Source organism: Coffea arabica, chromosome 4e, assembly GCF_036785885.1.
Source record: "Coffea arabica cultivar ET-39 chromosome 4e, Coffea Arabica ET-39 HiFi, whole genome shotgun sequence".
NCBI lineage: Eukaryota > Viridiplantae > Streptophyta > Magnoliopsida > Gentianales > Rubiaceae > Coffea > Coffea arabica.
Window position 1 is genome coordinate 18,231,523 of NC_092317.1, and position 20,550 is coordinate 18,252,072.

A 20,550-nucleotide genomic window follows, 5' to 3' on the forward strand; every position below is an offset into this window, starting at 1 on the left:
TGGGTCCAAACCGTCGCACTTCTATGTCCCATTTTACACCCTTTTTCTTTAAAATCAAATAACTCATTTTTCTACATTTTCTCTTCTATTTTAAAAAAATGGGGCACGAAAACAGTCCGTCTACAATCACTTGGGGTGATAAGTGTGTGCGTATATATATATTTGAAAGCAGCATTTGGGTTGATGAGATTATAGCATTGCATCTATTAGCTAGATTTTTATCCTATTTTTATAAAGATTTTCAACTTCATCATTGTTGAAAAAAAAACTTCATTGATGTTAGATTTTATCTTATTTTTTAATAGAACTCAAAATATATGAGTTCTTTTTACCTCAAATTTATATATTTTCAAAACAAAAACCTAAAAACTAGTCTGTCAAACAATTAAAAAAAAAGGACTTCTAATTTGACCATTAGTCCAAGTTTAGATACATTGGCTATAGTTATGTAACCGGGCCCAAGTAACCATTGTGACGTAAAAATGCGTTCGTTCTCATTACCTACATTTTTCCAATTTTTGGCAATCTTAACTAAGGTTGCAAACGAGCCGAGTCGAGTCGAACTTTGGCTTAATCGAGCCGAGTCTTAACTTAATTTCATCGAGCTCGAACTCGACGAGCTGACAATTTCAAACTCAACCTCGAGCTCGAAAAAAATAAAAAATAATTATTTTATATTTTAAAAAATAAATAAAAAAATATTTTTTTCTTAATAAATAATAAAATATTAAGGATATATATGTAATTTTACTATTAAAATTAAAAATATAAAAATATATATATACTTAAAATAAAAATATATATATACTTAAAATAATATATATATATATATATATATATATATATATATATATATATATATATATACTCGAGCTCGCGAGTAACGAGCTTAATATTTTGAACTTGAGTTCGAGCTCGATTTCGACTCGAGTCAGCTCGAACTCGACTCGAGCTCGATATTGATCGAGCTTGACTCGAGCCGCTGGCGAGCGGCTCGATTCGTTTGCAGCTCTAATCTTAACGTTTCTGGTGAATATGTATTCAATACACTGAAAACACACCAAAACTTCAAAAAAAAAAAGAAAAAAATGTATGAAAGCTACTAGATCTAAACTATTTATCCCATCTATAGCGTCTTTACCTTATATTTTTCGGTTTAAGTATCGAGGAGAATAACAAAAAGTTAAGCCTTTCTTTTTTCTTTTTTTATTCTTTTTTCCATTTTGCGGTAAGAAGCAAAGAGAATTCATTTTCCAGTCTCCGAAGTAGCCGAGGATGGGAATTTAAACTGGATACCTTGACTTTAGATGGAAATTTGCAAGAAAGATCAGGTTCGATGGAAAAGTAGTGTTGGATTTTTGACCAACGAAAAATGATTGCATCTGAATTTGTAGAAATTGGACTGCTAGAAGAAGTGATTAGAGCCACTTTTTTGTTGGGCAAAACTGTCAACTTCAACACAAACATCTTCATGAAATGGCACAATTGATGAATTCATTTGTAACTGATTTCCAGCAATGTCACTGGATTAGGAAATTTCAGCTACAAACTACTTCAACAGCAAGTCTTTTTGCCCTTCCAGGACACAATCCGGTGTTAAAATTTCCTTTCCCGACTTCCAAAACACAGTCGTTTCTGTGCAAGCAAACCTGATCACCAAAATCCACTAAGTGTCAAATAGAACACATCTGCAATTCTTCAAGTTTCAAAGAGCAAATAGAATCAATAGTTACTAAACCATTAAAATGTCCGGCTTTTGATCATTCAACTAAACTTTCTGGTCAAAATGGCTGATCAACTCTTTAAACCTATATTCTTGATGACTCCATTTAATTCAGCTGTTAAGAAAGACAGATGCCTATAGATGCAACTTGCACTAGAACTCTAAACAATAAAAGCTATGGCGACTCTTTTTACTCGTACCTTTTCGATGAATGAAGCTGAATTAGCATCATGACAGTCTCCCTTGGCATAGGATCCACAATTCCCTGTAGGTGTTCCAAAGCTTGCAAATTTCACAGCTGAAATGCGAGCATTCATAGGACAAACCAACTGAACTGTTGCTTTATTTGTGAGGTTTTCATTTCCAGCCTTCTGAAAGTAATTGAGGTCAAATGAAGGATGATCCTCTGAAACATGAGCACAGACAACTGAAATTTTTCGTTGGAAGAATCTAATTTGAGTAGGATCCCCGCCCTTCTCCTCAAAGATCACCAAGACATTTCCTGATGGCTTGAACCAGGACCTTGGAATATGGTACCTTACAAGGAAGAATGGAACTTCTACTTCAGAATAGAATGTAACACACAGACAAAAGGAACATGAAACAAAACTAGTCTCAATTCTTTAAATGTAACACAGAAGTCTAAATGCTATGACATAATCAGCAATTTTACTCCAGATCGAAGTTCAGGACATTAACAACATAAAATAAAGACTTTATTGAATAACATTAGCACCAATAGTCTGGTGTAGGATAAGCATAAAGTTTCAGGACAAGCAATAGCCGATTCATTTTGACTCGAGGAAACCCCAAAGTTTGTCAAGCAGGTGCATCTTTAACAGAATTCCATCAGGGCAATGTCTTCTCTGGCCAGTAAGCTGCCCTTAACCACAAAACATCCTTTATTTTCCCTTTTCCTGCCTTTGTTTTTCTTTATTTCTTTTCTTATTTTTGTGGGAGGAGGATTGGTATGTTTGTGAGTTTATAAAGGGGGAATTAGATACCTTTGGATTCATAAGTATTGTATATTTAGTAAAGTAACAATCAAACAATTGCTTCCAACTCAACTAATATAAAGCTTTGGCTGCTGGCAACAAATGAGCCGAAGATAACACGCAAACATCAATAGCCAACTACAATTTAATCAATGAAAAAGATACAGATACTCCCATAGTCAGACACCATCAGTGTTCAATGAGTTCGCCACAGAACTTACCATCTTTGTGTTGGTTCTCCACATCCAGTGCTGCACTTGTTGGGACTAAATTTGCCTCTATAGTTGCAGTAAAGGACACACTCTTCGTGTTTAGAGCTTTTCCTAGGCCAGTATCTGCCAATTTCTTCTCCATTCAACCAAGCCAAACCTTTACCCATGTGAATCACGTCAAGTCCAACAGGCTCATTTCCAGGAGGAGAGTCCACTACAATCTGAAGGACCACATAAGATAATTTTTCCCTATTTGATACTCGGTATAGAAAAAAATAATTCATAATTAAGTTTTCAATATTTACTTTGCTTTTTGTCCAAAATATAAGCTTTTATTACCCAATAGGTCCTTTGGATTCTTGTTTTTAAAGACAAACGCCAATAAATGGTACATTCTACAATCTGTAAGAGAAAATATCTTAAACACAAAACTGTGTACCTAGAGAAAGCAAATTTCAAGAAGTTAATAAGCTAAAAAGTAACCACAAACTCAAAATTGAAAAGGTGTTAGGGGAATTTTGATGATTTGGAAAAAGTCTACTAAGTTATTTTTAATTACATGAAGCAAATAAAATTGGATCAAGTTTGATGACATCTTTTTTCACTTGATACAGAAGTGGCGCACATCTGAAAAGAAATCTTTACTTAGGTAATGTTGGGCTTTGGTTTTATCCCACCAACCATTTTATATAATGATTTAATAAATTAACATTTCTTCAAATTCTATCAGAAAGCTGACAGAAGTTTTTAAGTGAAATAGGAATTTCACGAAACTCAAATGTGTTTGAGCAGAAAAAATTGTTCAAATCATGTTTCGTTTAGCTTATACCTTGTACCATGTCAGGGGTTGTTCTTTTGGTGGTTCTGTAGTGGATACCCAGTTTGAACTGTTCAAACCATCTCCCTGGTATATCTTTAGATGTTCTCCTTGCAATCCAATCTGAAAACATCATAAGACAATCATGATAAAATATTCCGAAAATTCTCCAAGAAAAAAAAAAATAGACGTTACTTTTTTTTTACCAAATTCCATGATTACTATTTAAACTCTTGTCTGAATCCTCATATTTATCTAAGTTTCAATTATACAATTTATTAATCCATTGACTTATTCATCAAGCAACAACTCGCTCATATAGAGTCAAAATACATTTGGATTCTGAAGGAGGGGTGATTTTTTTCAGGGCTAGAGACAACGTGCTCATGAATTGTTAAATATGTATGCATGGAAGCAACACTTAACAAAGGAAAGGACAAAATCAAACTAAAAGACGAAAAGAAAAGTGGTCTCTTTAACCATAAAAGATGACTAACCACAAGGAACTAGCTAAGTCCAGAGAAAAGAAAGACATTAGAATAAGGACAATAGGCAGAAAGGAACACTAAAGGCAGCGCAGTTTTACATTCTTAACTAAAAGTTACACTAAAGAATCAAAATCCTGATATCTTATAGTCCTATAATGGCATAACTAGTATAAATAATCTAATCAAATTATTCCAAGCCATCCGCCAAGAAAAGGGCTTCCAGTGACAGAAAATATCCATCAAAAAGAAGTAAAAATTACATAATTACCCCAGAGTAACTATGAGAGTATAGAAAATAAATATTATTATTTGTTACCCTAGAGTAATTATGAGAGTATAAAAAATAAATACCGTCGAAAGAAAAGTTTTTGTAGAAGATAAAACACATAATCAGAAATAACAAAGAATTATGCTGGAGGACTCGTCTTTCCCGATAGAAATGCAATACCTTATGGGCCCACGTATATCTAGACAAATCTAGAGTTCCATTCTTAAGCCCCAGAATTTTCACGCTGCTTGGACCAGCTCCAACCCAGTCATAGAAAGGTCCTGCATTCTATAAAGCGAATGCGACATCAAAATAAGAATTGCGACTGTTAAAATGAATCAATACCACCCAATAGATATGTGACTAGCAGTTCGTCTGGATCAGTAAGTTATCCTAGAGATAGCTGTCTTTTATAACATTTAAAATGTCACTTTCCACTGTCAAAATGTCTGCTCATTGTAATACCATATAATAAAAAAAAAATTACACCTTGCACAAAATCAAGATGAATTATATTAGACCACTTTTACATGGGAAAGCATGTTTCTGTATAGCAACTAATATGTACCTGATTTTGACTTCCAATTACACAAGGAAAGATTAGGATAACTCATTTTTAGCACAAAATGTTCAAATATTACTGCAAAGAAATGAAGTAAAAGGCACATTGATGTCAGTAATCTGATTTTGAGAAAATCTATGAATAGCTTATTTGATTTTCCAATTTTCTTTTATGTATCTTTCAGACCAAAATGAAGTGCTTCTGTGCTGGAAAAGTAACAATGATGTACATGCATCAAGCCGGTATCTCAAAGCTCCATAGTCAATTGGCCAGACTTTTCCCGCTTTTGACTAGTCCCTAAGCGCCCTATTCTTTAATTGTTTAACAAGCAGACGTCTTCCACATCATTCATAGATAACACATGTTAGGTAGATTTGACAGAGTACATGGCTCATTGTGTACATGCAAATGAAAGGAAGCAGCTTTCCCAGGAGCAGTTTAGTCTAGGCATCTTATCAAAATTGTAACTCCTACTAGAGTAATGAAAGCCATCATGAGTTGACTAAGAATACCATACACTACATGCAAAACTACTGTACAACACACCCTGAGATTACAAGATCATGTACCAGGTCATGTAGTGGTAAAGTTTTGGGATTCCCAGTTCACAATTGAAGATTGTTCTCTTTCTAAAAGGGATTGGAAGTGAAGAACATACATTGTCATCCCTTCAGTGCATTGCTGCTTAGATAGTAGCAAATTTAAGCACCATTCTTAAGATTATGAACCTTTATAAAAGTTCTTGGTGGCAAACCCAGATCTCAATGTTCTAGTCAACTTTGTTAAGTCTGACATTGAAAATGTGACTTCTAGCTGAGGAGGCCTTGGTCTAGTGGCTAAGGTTGAGGCCCCAAGATTTAGAGGTGCTAGGTTCAAGTCGCCCTTCCCTCCCTTGCTTAAAAAATTTTTCCTAAAAAGGAAAAAAAAGACTTCTATTCTTGACACCATTTCTTAAGAGGAACTTAAGTGAACTACATATCATATCCCAGCAATTCCATTTTTATGGCTTTGATAAGCAGACCATTATTTTATTAACTCGTACCCTGGCTGCTCATGCAGGCATGTAGCAACTCTAATGCTCATTGAGGACCAAGTAGTTAACAATGCAAGTGAACACACGAGACTTTGTTGTGCTAATAAGCAAAGCAATTTTCATTAAATGACATCATATTTGCACATACAGGAAACTAGCAACTTATTAAGCTAATCCACTACCAAGTAACTATGCTGATAAATACATGCCACATGCCAAACAACTTACTTGTAGCCCGACTGTCATGCTCAATATAGCAATATCATTCTTTCCTGCCTTGAGAATTATGGGGCTCATAAACTTAAAGGTGGATACTGTTCCGTTTCCTGTACCAGTAGCTGAAGAACAACATTCAAATAATGAGTTCAATCTTAAAAAGAACCATCTGCACAGATCAAAAACTGCCCATTCAGTTTTTATGAATCATTCGCTGATTGGCATATACTTGGCAAAGCAGCAATAACTTGAAACGATGCACTAGATGGTCATCCTAACTTGCAATTAACCTAATTGCTAGCTCATTTTGAACTAAACAGAAAAATTATGATGCAGTAAAACCTTGAAGTTTCTCATTAACAAAAGCATGGAGTGCATGACCCTTGGATTCAACTAAAAGCATTGCACTGCTTCCATTTCTCAAGCAATCTTCATTTTCATCAACAAGGAAACTGTCAAAAGGAAAAGACATGACATGATCGTCAACAAAAGGTACCCTTAATCATTTAGAAGCAAACAAAGTCATGAATTTTTCACCATTTGTTAATTGAAATGCTGCTGTTTTGATTATAACTTTACATGTTTCAAGAATACATAAGTTAGCCAGGCATCTCTCAGTAGATTTGAGAAACTTCGCCACAGTCAAGAGCACTCAAGTACATAATATGCCATAGTCAGGACCAAAAGAATTAATTAATAAATAACTAAATGAATTTACTAAAAAGACACAGACGGGTTATGAATGAAAACGTCCAACATTTAATAAACTAAAAAGCTTGCTAAATTTTGGTTATGTTGGCACATTGCATGTAACTGTACACTATTCAACAATTTTAACCACAACACAGAATATATTTATTCTTGTGTCACAAAACTATCATGAAATTAGACAGGTAAATGAATCTCAAAAGTGAAATCAAATTAGCAAACATCTATCCAGTTGGAAAAGTTGATGATTACCAAACCTCATGTCATAAATAGAAGATTAGATAGGTTTGAGTTATATGCTTAAAAAAGTCTAGTTGTGAAGTGGTAGGAGCAACAAATCACTAAAAACCAAAGAAGAAATTTAGAAGCCCCAAAAGCAAATCTGGAAGATTCACCACCACTCATTGACTGAAGCACTAGTGTAATCTGCAGTAAAATTCATACGTGACTTGAGTATCCTATTTCATATTCAAATCCTTCAATTTGCTTTTAAAATGTTGTACACAGTGTCCAGTTCACATGTAAGAAATTTACTATACTACTAAACTTGCGATTAAAAAAAGGACATGAATTCATGGAAAAATTAGCAAACTTGATCTGCCAATACACATAACTGTGGTTGAAATGTATATAAAATATAAACCACAGGAAAGCAAATTGGGTGTTTGAGGCTAGACTTTCCAGTCTAAAACAAGTTCCTTATTAACCAATCGAATATAATAGCAGAGAATAGAGGCATAATAATAGCATTCAGGCACACTTGCACAATGTAATGCAAAATATGAATGAAAATATCATAATATCTCTGAAGTGTGACCAACCTTGTGGTATACCAGAGGTAGTCTGTTGTATCTTTAGTGGTGTTAATGTGATCAACAAAGCCATTGTTAGTGAAATCAGCTTGGCCCCATATCATGGCTTTCTCCTGGTACACTTCCCATGTAACACCTTTTAAGTCCCTATTTGGTGATAATGTTGATGACGTAAAGTTTGATGGGACCATCTCAACTACAGAAGTTTGGTATGCAACCTAATGCAAAGAGAAGAAAGGAGTAGAAAATTAAACGACAGCCCAGTTTTCAAGTTAAAAGACAGAAAAAGTTTTCCTTGTGGGATATCAACTAAATCAACATCTTTTATCGTGGTAAAGGTAATACATTTTGTCACATTTGGTAAATAAAAGGAGAATCACATTCCTCTTGACAACTTAAGTTATTGGATGAGCTCGTTTACATATGATCCTACAGCCGACAGAACTCCTTAGTTGAAATCTCACTGCCACTCGTTACAATATTAGACTTGCTTGGCACACGTCAATAAAAGAAAAAGGTTTAGAGTCCACATGTGTGTAAGTATTATAAGCACATACATTATGAAATATCTCACTCCTTTTTTAACCATCTCACGTTCATAGATCAGGTTGTGGTACAATATATTGAATGTCTCTTTACCAGAGAACAGAATCAAAATGCAGAAAACTAGACCCTTTCTGCAGTAGCTATAACTGTTTCTATAGTTCATGTTGTCTCTGAATGATAAATGGTTGAACATTCCAATTGGCAGGTAACAGAGGCTTTGAAGAAAGATTGCTTCTTATATGTTTCATCATCAACGAATCATTTACAGCATGACCAACAGCTGTCGGGGAGTCAGGATAACTAGTATGAGAAAATAAGGTCTGTTGTTCTTTTAGTTGGTATTTAGTGCACTCCTTCACTTGTTTCCTTGCAAGCATATAAGAACAGCAAGTACAATTTAAGCATCATCTTTCTCGCACTACATTTTACTGCTCATGATAACATACAAGACAAAATGATGAAATGTGAATATTTGACATTTCAGATGGGGAAAGATTAACTCAAGTGGCATATATCAGAATATTTTGATAAGAGAGCCAGATGAATTCAACCAAATTGACATTATTGGAACTTCTTTCAATCAATGTCAAAAGTGCTACACAAATTTCTTATTATTCAGCAGAATTTATGTAATTTATAATGCATGAAACAATAAATCTCCCGAAACATTAAAATATCAAGCTTCTATTAAAAAACTTACCTTTGCAGTGTTGAACACAACATTTTTGCAGTCTGGCAGTATGCTAACTGACCATGCAGGCAGGTAATATGACTTGTTTCGGAACTGTACCGTTTTGTCATTTTTATCATCCATATTGGAAATGAATGCAGCACAATTTCCAGACATGTCTTCGTATACATCAGCCTAAATGAATGTGGATATTCAGTTGGCATTTCAGTGATTAAGCAACAGCTAAACAGAAGAATCAATGCTTAGTCACAAACATTGCATTTAGCCAAAGAAAAATCCCCTCTTGTAGTCGAATGTGTGCAAAGAAGACAAGACTTTCGAGAGTGCACAGAAAATTTGGAGTCACCTTCACTTTAACTCTGTTCGATTTTCTTTAGGAAAAGTTTTCAAAAGATACAAAATAGGAAAAAGCATAGATACAATTTCCGCTTAAATCTTCAAGTTAAACCATGACAAGATATGTCAAGCCACCATTTTCATTGCTATGAATTCTCTTGTCAGGAAAAGGTTAAGAGTTATGAGTGGCACCAGTTTGTAGAACACTGAGGACATAATAGCTCAACAGATATAATAGCTAAAGAAAGAGTATTTGCAATTGGAAAATCAGCTTCATTCCCTTGGCAGTTTTTATAGATATAGCAGAGTCGTTCTCAAGTTGCACACTTACCAAAATCATATTTTTTTCTTTTTCCTGTTCTTCCTCTTTTTTCTTTTGTCCACCACTGGAAGAAATACTTTGTGTTTAGAAAATGAATGATTGACAACAGATTGCCGGGCAGTTGCCTTGCTCAATTTTTTTCCAAAGACTATGGTTTTACATGATACCACCAAAGAAGCATGAAAGTACAAATTCAACTAGATTAAAATCTTTACAGGAATTCTGCACCAAAAACAGCAAACAAATATGAAAAGAAGTAAGCTCGAGGCATTAGCTGTGTCTCTTCATGGTTTTAATGAAGCTTTCAGAAGATGTGGGACTTGAGTGTTTGAATTTGCAGCTCAAGAGTTATATATCCCGAAACTAAACCAAGTCTACATTGCCTATAAGTTTCAGAATCATTTGGAATTTCTGATGCTAAAAAACAATCAGTGCAATAACTATTATTCGACAAACAGGTGATATAGCTAGAGAAATCAAGTACCAATTATCAGACAAATAGAGTACCAAGTGCAATTGGGCTGATTGCCAAAAGAAAACTCACAATATGGGCATAGAAGAGTAAAGGATCAAAAAGGACAACAGTTACCTCCTGCAAAGGACCCAGTGACAGCAATGATGGTTCACTGCCCAGCAAAACATTCTCGCATAATTTTATAGCTTTATGAAGATCTTTAAGATGTCCCCACTTTGGAAGCCTTGCTAGCCCTGGAATCCATGTGAGAATCTATCAAGTCAATCTGTAATGCTATTTCACATTTGATCTATGAGCTTTCACAAGTCCAAGCATTTGTAGTTTGTCTTTATCAGCCAGAAACACATGCTCACCATATTCGTCAATGGGTGCATCGTAATCGTAACTAGTGGTTATGAATGGGCCCCCTGAAGTCCGGCCAAAGTTTGTCCCACCATGGTACTGCAGGAAAAGAAAATCATGAAACTGGAATAGGTGTAGAAGACGAGACAGAATGGCTTTTATCTATTATTCTGAGCTCCACATTTTACCACTTTGTAAAGGAGGAATTACTAAAGAAAACACGCCCATATACTAAAAAAATGACCAAATTCTCAGCTTAAGAGAGTACCATGTAATAGTTATGCAAGCTTCCTCCTTTCTGGAAAAAGCGGGCAACAGAATAAGCAACATCTTCCACAGGCCTGTGAGGATCTCTGGACCCAAATGTCTTGAACCTTTGAAAAGAATGGAGTGCATGATCAATGAGAAAATTGCATGACTTTAAAAAATGTTTTTCTGTGTCAAGGACAAGATATTGCAACTGGTAGTCATTTAATACTGTAGACAATGGAATTTTAATTAAATTCTAAAAATTACCGTTGGTCTATAAGTCATTTCTACGGCTTAGTTTTATTCAATTGAGTGTGGCCATATGTCATGCACACTTGGAAACTTGGCTATTCGGTAGCCAATTATGTCTCTCCACGTGCTGAGATGAGGTGTTGCGGCCACTTAAAATCGCCAGGATACTGCTGCCAATTAAATTATGCCACGTCACATGTCTATGTGATTTGGCAAAATTATGGATAAATATCTAAATAATTATTTCTTTATTACAGAAATAATATCTAGAGTTATTTAATCCATGTAGATGTTTTATATACTGCAATAGCTTATCCAATCAAATGGCACCATGTAATATGTCCCTACAAGTCTGGCCAATCAAGGGAATATTTCTTAAGTATTATCTCTTTGTTAATAAATACAAAATGAAGAGATAATATTTAACTGGCACAGTCCTAATATGACTGCATGTCTTGCCGGAAAAGTAGAGTGGTATACATGTTTTCAACCTCTACCTCATACCACAACTATAAATAGGAGTCTCTCTACCAAGTCGAGGGACATCAAAGAGGCATCTCATACGCTCAAGTATTGAAGCTCCAAGTTACAAAAGTTTGGATCGTCAAGCTCTTCAAGTCTTCCATATATCAAGACTTGAGTCTTCAAATATTTTCTAGATTCTTCAAATCTTCCATATCAAGATTTGAAAGAATTAGTGGTGGATCTAAGAACAAGCTACAAAGCCCTTGGATTAGCGTTCGAAGGGAAGAATCAAAGGGAACTCTCTAAAAACTCGAGAAAATTCCGGAGACTGTACTCACATATTTTTCTAAATTTATATATTGCATATTTGTCGTGTATTTTTCCTTATCGTTTTGCATACTTGAAATTTTATCGCGTACAAATACCAGTGATAATCCTTACATGAAGCGGGAGGAGACAAAAGTTAGCCCCTTTCAATTTATCCAAAATGGAAAAACATCAGAAATAACCCAATCGAATTAAGTCAATGACCAAATTTTCAGTTGATAAGCAGGGAGACTTTTTTCCCATTAGCACACATGCACTTATGTGCACATTCTCTTGGACAATAACTACCAAGAAAAATATCCAAATAAGCAATGGATACTAGAAGACCAATAGCTTAGAGGAAATCTTGAAAGTAGAGCCCACTTCAAAGTCAATTAATGCGATGGTTTTGAAATAGATACAGAAGATTATTTGAGAAGAATGCAGAAGATGATGGTTACAGTTTGCATAAGTCAAAAGCGGTTGTTGTAGACATAAAGATCTATTGTCTTTTTTATCTCACTCTGTGTATCTGGTGTGTTATATTGAATACTGGAAACCTTCTAGTTCCAAGCAGATGGGCAAATTATAGGCTCTAAAAGAATTGAAAGCCAATGCCAAAAACATTATGCTGCAAAGATGATATGTTGGCGTAAATGGTTAGATATGGTGATTATAACAAGAATATGGATATGCTGCAGGTCAAGCCCAAGTTCATGTATAAGAAAGGCAACTTCATGTCCATTGATAACTATTACAGGTAAACAATTATTTGACAACAATCACTAAAAAATCTTTATATGACAATCATAGCCTTGCAAGGGTCTTTCTATCTGTTTTTAAACAGACAAGCATGAAGTTTGAATTATGTTGGTCAACACGTATGCTCTCTGATGTACTACAGGAACCCAATTCCTTGTTTATAAGAGGTTAATTTCAAGTTATTATTATGGGGCAAAGTAGGCCGCTTATAACCACTCTATCCTCATATATGCAGATACGCTCTCGAGCTAGACTTGGTCTATTCACTTGCATTTTGTTTAAGAACCCTCCACATGTCATGGGACAAAAAAGTCAAGGACACTAACCAAATGGGCCCACCGTAGGCGGCTTATGATCGCTCTATTTCCCAACACAGGAAACCACCCAACATTAGATACTCTCAAGGTAGACATAGTGTATCTAATTGCATCCTTCAAGAACCCACAAGGTATCATGTGACAAAATATAGTGGATACTTAAAAAAGAGGATGTAATAACAACATTTGGAGCTCCTGATTATCCTTTAGTGTAGGTTCATCATCAAAGTGATTTTCCATCCAACCTTTTGACCTAGAGCCTGTGGAATCAATCCAAAAGTGATGAAAGGAAATTCAAAAGATGAAATACATAATGGTCAAGGTATAGATGTATGTCTTGCTCAATAACATCTTGGACAATATTAGAAACTCAAAAGTCTGCTCTTCTCTATGATGTGGAAGGGGAAAAGAATGGTGGTTAATAGGAATACTGCCAAATAAGTAAAAAAGCTCGTGCTTTTCTCTATATTGTCAATATTGCTCTGCACTATTATGTTTTCATGAAAAGAGAACATCCAAGGAACATTTACTTTTAGACCTTATAAAAAACTGGATGTTTACAATGATAAAATTTGCAGTGTCCTAATTTGACAGGATTTTTCCAACACCAAACACACATACTGATACTAGTTCGGATTTTTCTTTTATTGAAATCATGGTTTTATGGCGTCAAAATTTTATTTGTGCTATAAAAATTGTATAAAGTATGAAATGAAGAAAAGAACAACCATCCAAAAAAAAAAAGGAAAAGTTATAAATACATGCTTCTGGCATAAATATCCAAGATCACTAGCAGTATACAAGAACACAGATGTGATTATACTGAAATGAGTATAGAAAAATTACTATATTAGAATAGAAAAGTAAAACTGTACCATCCAGGCCAATTTTCAGTCCAAATTTTGGGCGTGTTTGGAGAGATTGGTTTGAATTGATCACAGTAAAATGAATTACACGTATCAATCTGCAGAGAAGTTAAGTAAAATGGTATTCATGGTGAAAATGATGTAACTGAATCCACATTGCATTAAGCAAACTAAGGAGAAAATATTGTAATAAAATTGAATGGAGATTCACTTTAAGGAAGAAGAGATAAGTGGATTTATCTACTTTGAACTGTCATGATATGGTTTTATTGTCAGAGGGATGTTTCTTTGCAATTTGAATTTTACCCAATTAAAATCAGCCAGCCTCATTCCTCCTATTTATTACATGTCAATCTAAGAATGAATAGCTCAAATTTTCAAGTGGAATATGAGATTGGAGAAAGGTTTCGTTACCTAACCTTGTAGGGACATATTGGACTCATTGTTTTGTGCATTTCTCTAACAACCTAATCTTGTGGAAGTTCCATTTGAGTTTAAAATGCTTGTGTGGAGCATGGCCTACGGTCCAACCTGTTGACTATGTGAGCTAGCCAAAGCCACTACTCATGGTCTAATAATGCCTGGGAATGGAAAAATTTTGGTGCATGACGATGCTAAACAATGGAACAAAATTGATGTGGTACTTGGATAGACTACATGGTGTATGAGTGGTGCCATAGACCATGCATGTCAGTTTTATTACTCAAATGACACTGTAGCTGAAGTCCTACCATCACTCATACTTCAATTGCCTAAATAAAAACTAGTACACTAACAGTGAATTCATCCATCTATTTAAGAGGTCAAGAATGACATGCTTACCACATGATCTGGAACATCAAATTGCTGGCACATCATCCAAGGTACACTCGTATTTTGAGAATTCGCCATTCTAGCAGCCCACAAAGCATATCTTTTGCCTCCTTCTCCATAAGCTGCTTCATAGTAACCATACTCATTTTCTACCTGCAGGACACAAAGTTGTAAATGTACTTCTGGTTTAAAGAAATGGAGGATCAAAACATAAAACAGCAGAGAAGTTTTATGCAGTTCCTGACTATATTCTTTTGCAATTCCAACTTTTTCAACACACTTTTAATGTCCTTCAGATTGCACATGGAAGTAGGAAAATGTGAAGGCAAGGACTAGTGTGGAATTTAATGTCATAATTGGTGACCTTTGGGCCCCTTTATTTATTATAAGAATCTTATTAAACAGCAAGTAATTTCAGTCAAGTTCCCACGCACCTACACCATGAAGATAAGCCAATGGTTACTGGGAATAAGACTGACAGCTGAGGCAAGAATCAACATATATGCTTCTAAAACCGGATGGAACCATAGATATTCATGTACATTGCTTTTCCTTAATCTGAAGAGAGAACTAAATCCCAGTTTGACATTTATTCTAGGCATGTATATCTTTTTTCCAGACATAAAAGCAGAAGTGGAGAATACTATGAGACAATATCCATTCCTTTACAAATTCCTAGCTGGATCAATGCATCACTAACTGTTTTCTCTTATGGGTTCATCTACTGCAAAAGGTTCCCAACTGTCAATCCTTGAAGCACAATAAGTTAAAAAAAGTAGTTCAAATAGGTTTTAGATGCGATATCTCTCACAAAGGTAAGGAGAGGGTGGAAAGAATATTTCCTACTGTATATAACCCACCTGAAGCTACCTTGAGAAGCAGCAGGGCTAGTAGAAATTAAACTAAGAAAAACTGAGAGGTCTCTCCAATTTGGCATGGCTCAGGGATTCTTAGTACTCTGTGCCTGTTATTTTTCTTGCAATGATAAGGTTTCTGGGAGCTTGGGATTGGTTGAGGAAGACTTAGTGCTCTAAGACTGTTGGTTGTGTGATAAGACGGTGACAAGGGGCATGTGCTTGCTTTTGCTAAATACTCATTCTGCTTCTAATATGGTGCTCAATTTTCAGCACAAAAGTTGATTATAATTAGGAGACAATATGGTTTAGGTACTCAGTTGGGTGGTGGTTTGGCTTTTCTGTCTTTGACAAACCTTGATACAGGGAAGCAATATGCAGCTATAATCTTCCTATGATATTTGGCATTTAATTCCTGCCATTATGTGGCTGTGTTCATTTTTCACTGAAATGGGAAGGAAAATATAGGACATATAAATCAATAATCGTTAGTAAACTTGGAAATTGCTTTACCAACGCATATAGTATGTTAAAGTTGTCTGAAACCTTTGGAACTATGAAAACTACGCCAAGAACAAAAAAGAAGAAGTTCAGAGAAACTGGAAAGCTTTCTCATTTTGATATCATGTTTTATAGAACTTTCTAACAATCCATTTTCCCTTTTTACCTCTTTTTTCTTTTACCAAATAGACATATCTCATTTATTGCCTTGCAGTCATTTAAGATTCGGAAAGGCAAGACTTTAATTGGGTCAGTTATTTGAATCCCTTTATACACAACCAAGCAGGACCGAAAAGATTAAAGAAAAGGTACTCATTCATCAATGTATGTCCTAATCTCTAGGTTTTTTATTAAGACATTGCACAATGATCCGAACATTTTGTCACATCTCTTCCATACGAATATAAATGAAAGCCCACAAGTTTTCACCAGGATAAGTATGGCAATTGAGAGTACAATCAAATTCTCCTTCGCATTCACATGAGTTTATAAATATGCGCTGAAGTATATAACAAAATTTCAGGATTTGTTATGGTCAGCTAGTTGATTTGTGGTTCGATTTGTCTGGACAATATTTATTAACTTTGAAATGCTTTTGGAAAAGGAGAACGAGGAAAGGAAGAGTTTCTTGGCAAATGAAAGTCAGCAATTGACAAATGACAACAATTCCTCATGGTTGATATCTTCCAATTTGAACTTCATGTAGCAAAGGAGAAACTTGAAGAAAACTGAAATGCAGTGGGCCACTTAAACAGATAGTATGTAATATAATCATTTACGCTATTTGTATACATTTAGTTTTTTTTTTTTTCAAAAAAATTTTGTGGCAAAACTCATGTTGGTCCTCTCAAGTAATATTACATTCCAAAGGTTCCCTCTTCCTTAAAGAAGAAGAAATTATATACCACCTTAAAACTGGCACTCCAGGAAAAATTTAGTGACTATTCAGCAGAATAGATACATTTAAGAACATGAAGCAGAGACAGCAGATTTTAAGACAAAAATAGGAGCCGTCTGGGAGAAAATCCTTTTTGAAGTGGGCTAGACGCCACTTCATTAAGAATGTTAACTAGAAATCCTACTGCAGCAAGTCATTCTAGGTTCAAATCATCACCTCTATGCACTATAAAGTACCACTGTCTAGCCCCCGTTTAAAAAATCCTGCCTGCACATTTGGAAGCCATTTCTTCAACAATACAATTTACTTGCCTCTCAAACAGCTTAACACTTTAGATGATTTTACTGAAAGCTCCACAGTAGTGAAAAGTTATATGAACCAAAGAAAATATCATTTTCAGCAGCTAAGATATGTGAAGGTTCACTAGGTTTCAAATAATAAAACAAATTAAAGCTCCTTTTCATATTTAAACAAAGCAGAGTTAATAGAAAAACAATTTACTTGCCTGGGTTAAGATGATAGGCCCTCCCTGCGATGCAAAAAGCTTTTCTTGCTTCATCAAATTCACTATATATGTCATAAACTTCTGCATGTAGTACTGGAATTCAAAGCAGCCAATGAACATTTGTAAAAGGAATAAGATAAACAGTGCTTTGATGTTTAATATGTCGATTAAATTATGATGATCCAGTACAGACCTTGAAAGGTTCATTGTCAGTTCGGAAAACAGTGCCCGGCACATAATGCAACCAAACAGGCACTCCACTGTACAATTCATGGTAATTGTTAAAATCTTTTATATCAGCATTTTCACAATAGAAAGATAATGCGCATGAATTTCTCAATATGCTTATACTATCAAGGAACACATATATATTCTAACTTGACCACTTGTGGGATCTAAACATAGGAAATGCATAATATTTGGTTTCATTACTTGCCCACAGATAATATATAATGCTTGGTTTAGGGGAAAAAAAAGTTTAATGTCAACTTTTGGCATACCCAAAGTTCCACTCTGCTGCGACAAATGGACCAATACGTAGTATCATATACATGCCAGCCTGTTGAACGATCTTGCAGAATTTTACCAGATCATACCTTCCTCCAAAGTAGTACTGCAAAAGACCAATTCCAAATTCGCCATAACAAAAATAAGACAAGAGTTACAAGTTAGCCATCATATGCCATCTCTTTTATTCTGTGTAACTCAATGCACACACAGCAGACATAGTTTAGAAAATAATTAGTGAAAAGGGCATGCATTAGGCAGTTTAACTTACAAAGAATGAATAAACTCGAGCTACTTATTAAATTATGAAGGGCATACATGTCATTTTTGTACGAAATGTGCAAAAAAGGGATAAAATGTTTCGGCAATTTATAGTCACAATTGCACTGGACAATGTATATGCTAACATAAAAAATGTAGACACACGACAACCATGTGCAAAAACACAATGAATTTTGTCACTTATTGAAAGTCGGTGTCCAACAATCAATCCCACCAATTCAACTGCAAATCAAACCAATGCCCACCACTAAGTTCACTGTATAAAGCACCAATGTGATTGCGGAGATCCCATACCCACCAAAAAAAGAGAGAGAACAATACAAATAAACACAGCTCAAAATTACGCCATTTCTATCAATCAACCGCAATCGTGCTGGGAAATAACTAACATTGTTCGGCGAAAGCTCATGACCATTCCAGAAGACATAGGTTTCAATGACGTCCACGCCTCCTTCCTTCGCCAACTGGACCAGCCCTGGCCACATCTATCAGGAATTCCACAATTATGCAGTCAGTTCCTAATCATTTTCAAAGACAACTACTAATTATTCACTACAGAAAAAGCACAAATGCAGAAGGAAATACTAGCAGCAATACTGACAGCTGGGACGCTGCGGGGGTAATGAATGGAGGCGGAAATGAGAAGCTTCCTCTGGCCATTGATAATCAAAGAGCGTCGATCATAAGTGATGCTGTAATTAGCAGCTGCTGCTGATGAAAACGTGAATACACAAGTTAGTACTACTAGTATTGTAAATGGTGGGATGAAGATTGAGCAAAGCTTCTTCTTCCTCATTCCCATTTGATAAAGTTACAGAGAAGAGAGGAAGATGAGGCAGAGCAAATGAGCAGAGGTATCATATATAGTACTCCCTAGGCTCAATTCACGAAGGATTTTGCCACTCAGTTTAGCTATTTAACGGCAAACTTTAGTTACCCAAGACAAAGAATTTAGTGTCTCGGGTCTCAAGGCTCTTAATTGGCTAGCACAAACAACTCGTGTACGTAATTATGTACGCAATGTGTGTCTGTGTGTTGTGTATTGTTTTGGGGTGGGGTGGGCTGGGGTGGGGTGGGGGAGGGGGGAAGAGGAAGTATTGGTGCTGTAGCGGGGCTGTGCGCTTCAGTTCGATTGGTACACTTTTATATTATTTTGTATTACATATTGTTGTAATCAAAATACGTGTAAATGAATAAAATATTTCACATATATTGTATATTAAAAATTTACAGTAACTGGACTGAATTGAACAAGACTCAACAACATCAGCTCATGTGATGGATGTGAGTAATATGAATAGGGTGTAAATGAATTTAATTGAATTGACACTGAAGTGTTTAAGTTTATTTATTTGTTTTTGATGAGTTTAAAGTTCGTTTTATGTATTTAACAAGTTTATCCATGAAACCAAACTTTTAACTAGCTTTTGTTGAATTGAGATAGAATAATTTAAAATTCCATACATAAATCGCACTAAGTTCACACTGCGGTTGAAATTGAACAGATTCTGCATTTTTTTTTTCTGTTGAGTTGAGAAAGAATAACTTAAAATTGTGTATATGAATTGCACTGAGTTCGAGCGGAGGTTGAAATTGAACAAATATTGCATGTTAAATTTATGTTTAGCTTATTAATTGATGAATCAGATAAAACGAGCTCTTACTGATCCTAGTGCAATTTGTGTCTGGAATATTTCATTATCTCTCAACCATAAATATGAGCTGTTAATATTTCATACAATATTAAGTATACTTCCAAAGAGTTCACATAATCTTTCATTTGTTAATTACTAGCAAATTTATGTACAACAATGAAGAACGGGCACCTTAGATTAGTTGGTCTGTGGGTCCCCCTTATATTAGTTTCTACTTAATTTGATGGTGACTTTCTGAGCGTTCTAATCTAATTGTGTGGGTGTGTTGGTTTCTGTCTATGGAAAAAAAAAATGAAGAACTGGCACCTAAAGTTGAAGTGTGTGACTGTGGGTTGCAAGCTGTGCTATCACTCAGCAGGTGAGCATTGAAGGGCATGCTTACCATTCTTAGTAAATGATTGAGCTTTTCTCATTGCGTTCTTTATCCTTTGTTAAAGAGAAAGACGAGTAGCAGCATGATTTACTGGGTAATAACGTCGAACAGCTGGAACATGGATTCTCGAGGTGGATAACGGGGAACCATTTTTATACTACTTATCAAAGATCACAAGACCCTGCTATAAAAGTACAATCTGATCAATGTTGGGATCTCGGGAATGAAACAATTTGAAGTGTTAGTCTTTTTTAATTACTTCTGGCAAATGACATTTTTATTCATTAACATAGTAGCTCCTAACTTTTTAAATTTCTTTAAAAACAAAAAACCCCCCTTTTTTCAATTTTCTGAACAATTTATGTGTATTGTCATTAATAATATGGTAAATGATATTAT

The 20,550-nt window shown here is 35.1% G+C and overlaps 1 protein-coding gene across 2 annotated transcripts; it reads right to left on the bottom strand.

Annotated features, from left to right (window-relative positions):
* Nucleotides 1-1,332: 1,332 nt before the first annotated feature.
* Nucleotides 1,333-19,068, bottom strand: LOC113742826 (beta-galactosidase 10). Of its 2 annotated transcripts, none has more exons than XM_027270821.2 (19): nucleotides 18,725-19,068; nucleotides 18,513-18,608; nucleotides 17,835-17,947; nucleotides 17,528-17,594; nucleotides 17,335-17,427; nucleotides 14,586-14,729; nucleotides 13,773-13,861; nucleotides 10,815-10,920; nucleotides 10,558-10,645; nucleotides 10,319-10,437; nucleotides 9,081-9,245; nucleotides 7,844-8,052; nucleotides 6,657-6,766; nucleotides 6,327-6,436; nucleotides 4,684-4,791; nucleotides 3,760-3,870; nucleotides 2,940-3,151; nucleotides 1,924-2,260; nucleotides 1,333-1,649 (listed from the first exon to the last, which is right to left on the bottom strand). In XM_027270821.2, exons 1-19 carry the CDS (start codon nucleotides 18,923-18,925, stop codon nucleotides 1,539-1,541), a joined length of 2,589 nt encoding a protein of 862 aa, XP_027126622.1. In that variant the 5' UTR covers nucleotides 18,926-19,068; the 3' UTR covers nucleotides 1,333-1,538. The 2 variants fall into 2 exon arrangements, with proteins under 2 accessions (XP_027126622.1, XP_071903856.1); XM_072047755.1 differs by having other exon boundaries at nucleotides 14,586-14,725; nucleotides 17,331-17,427.
* Nucleotides 19,069-20,550: the final 1,482 nt, after the last annotated feature.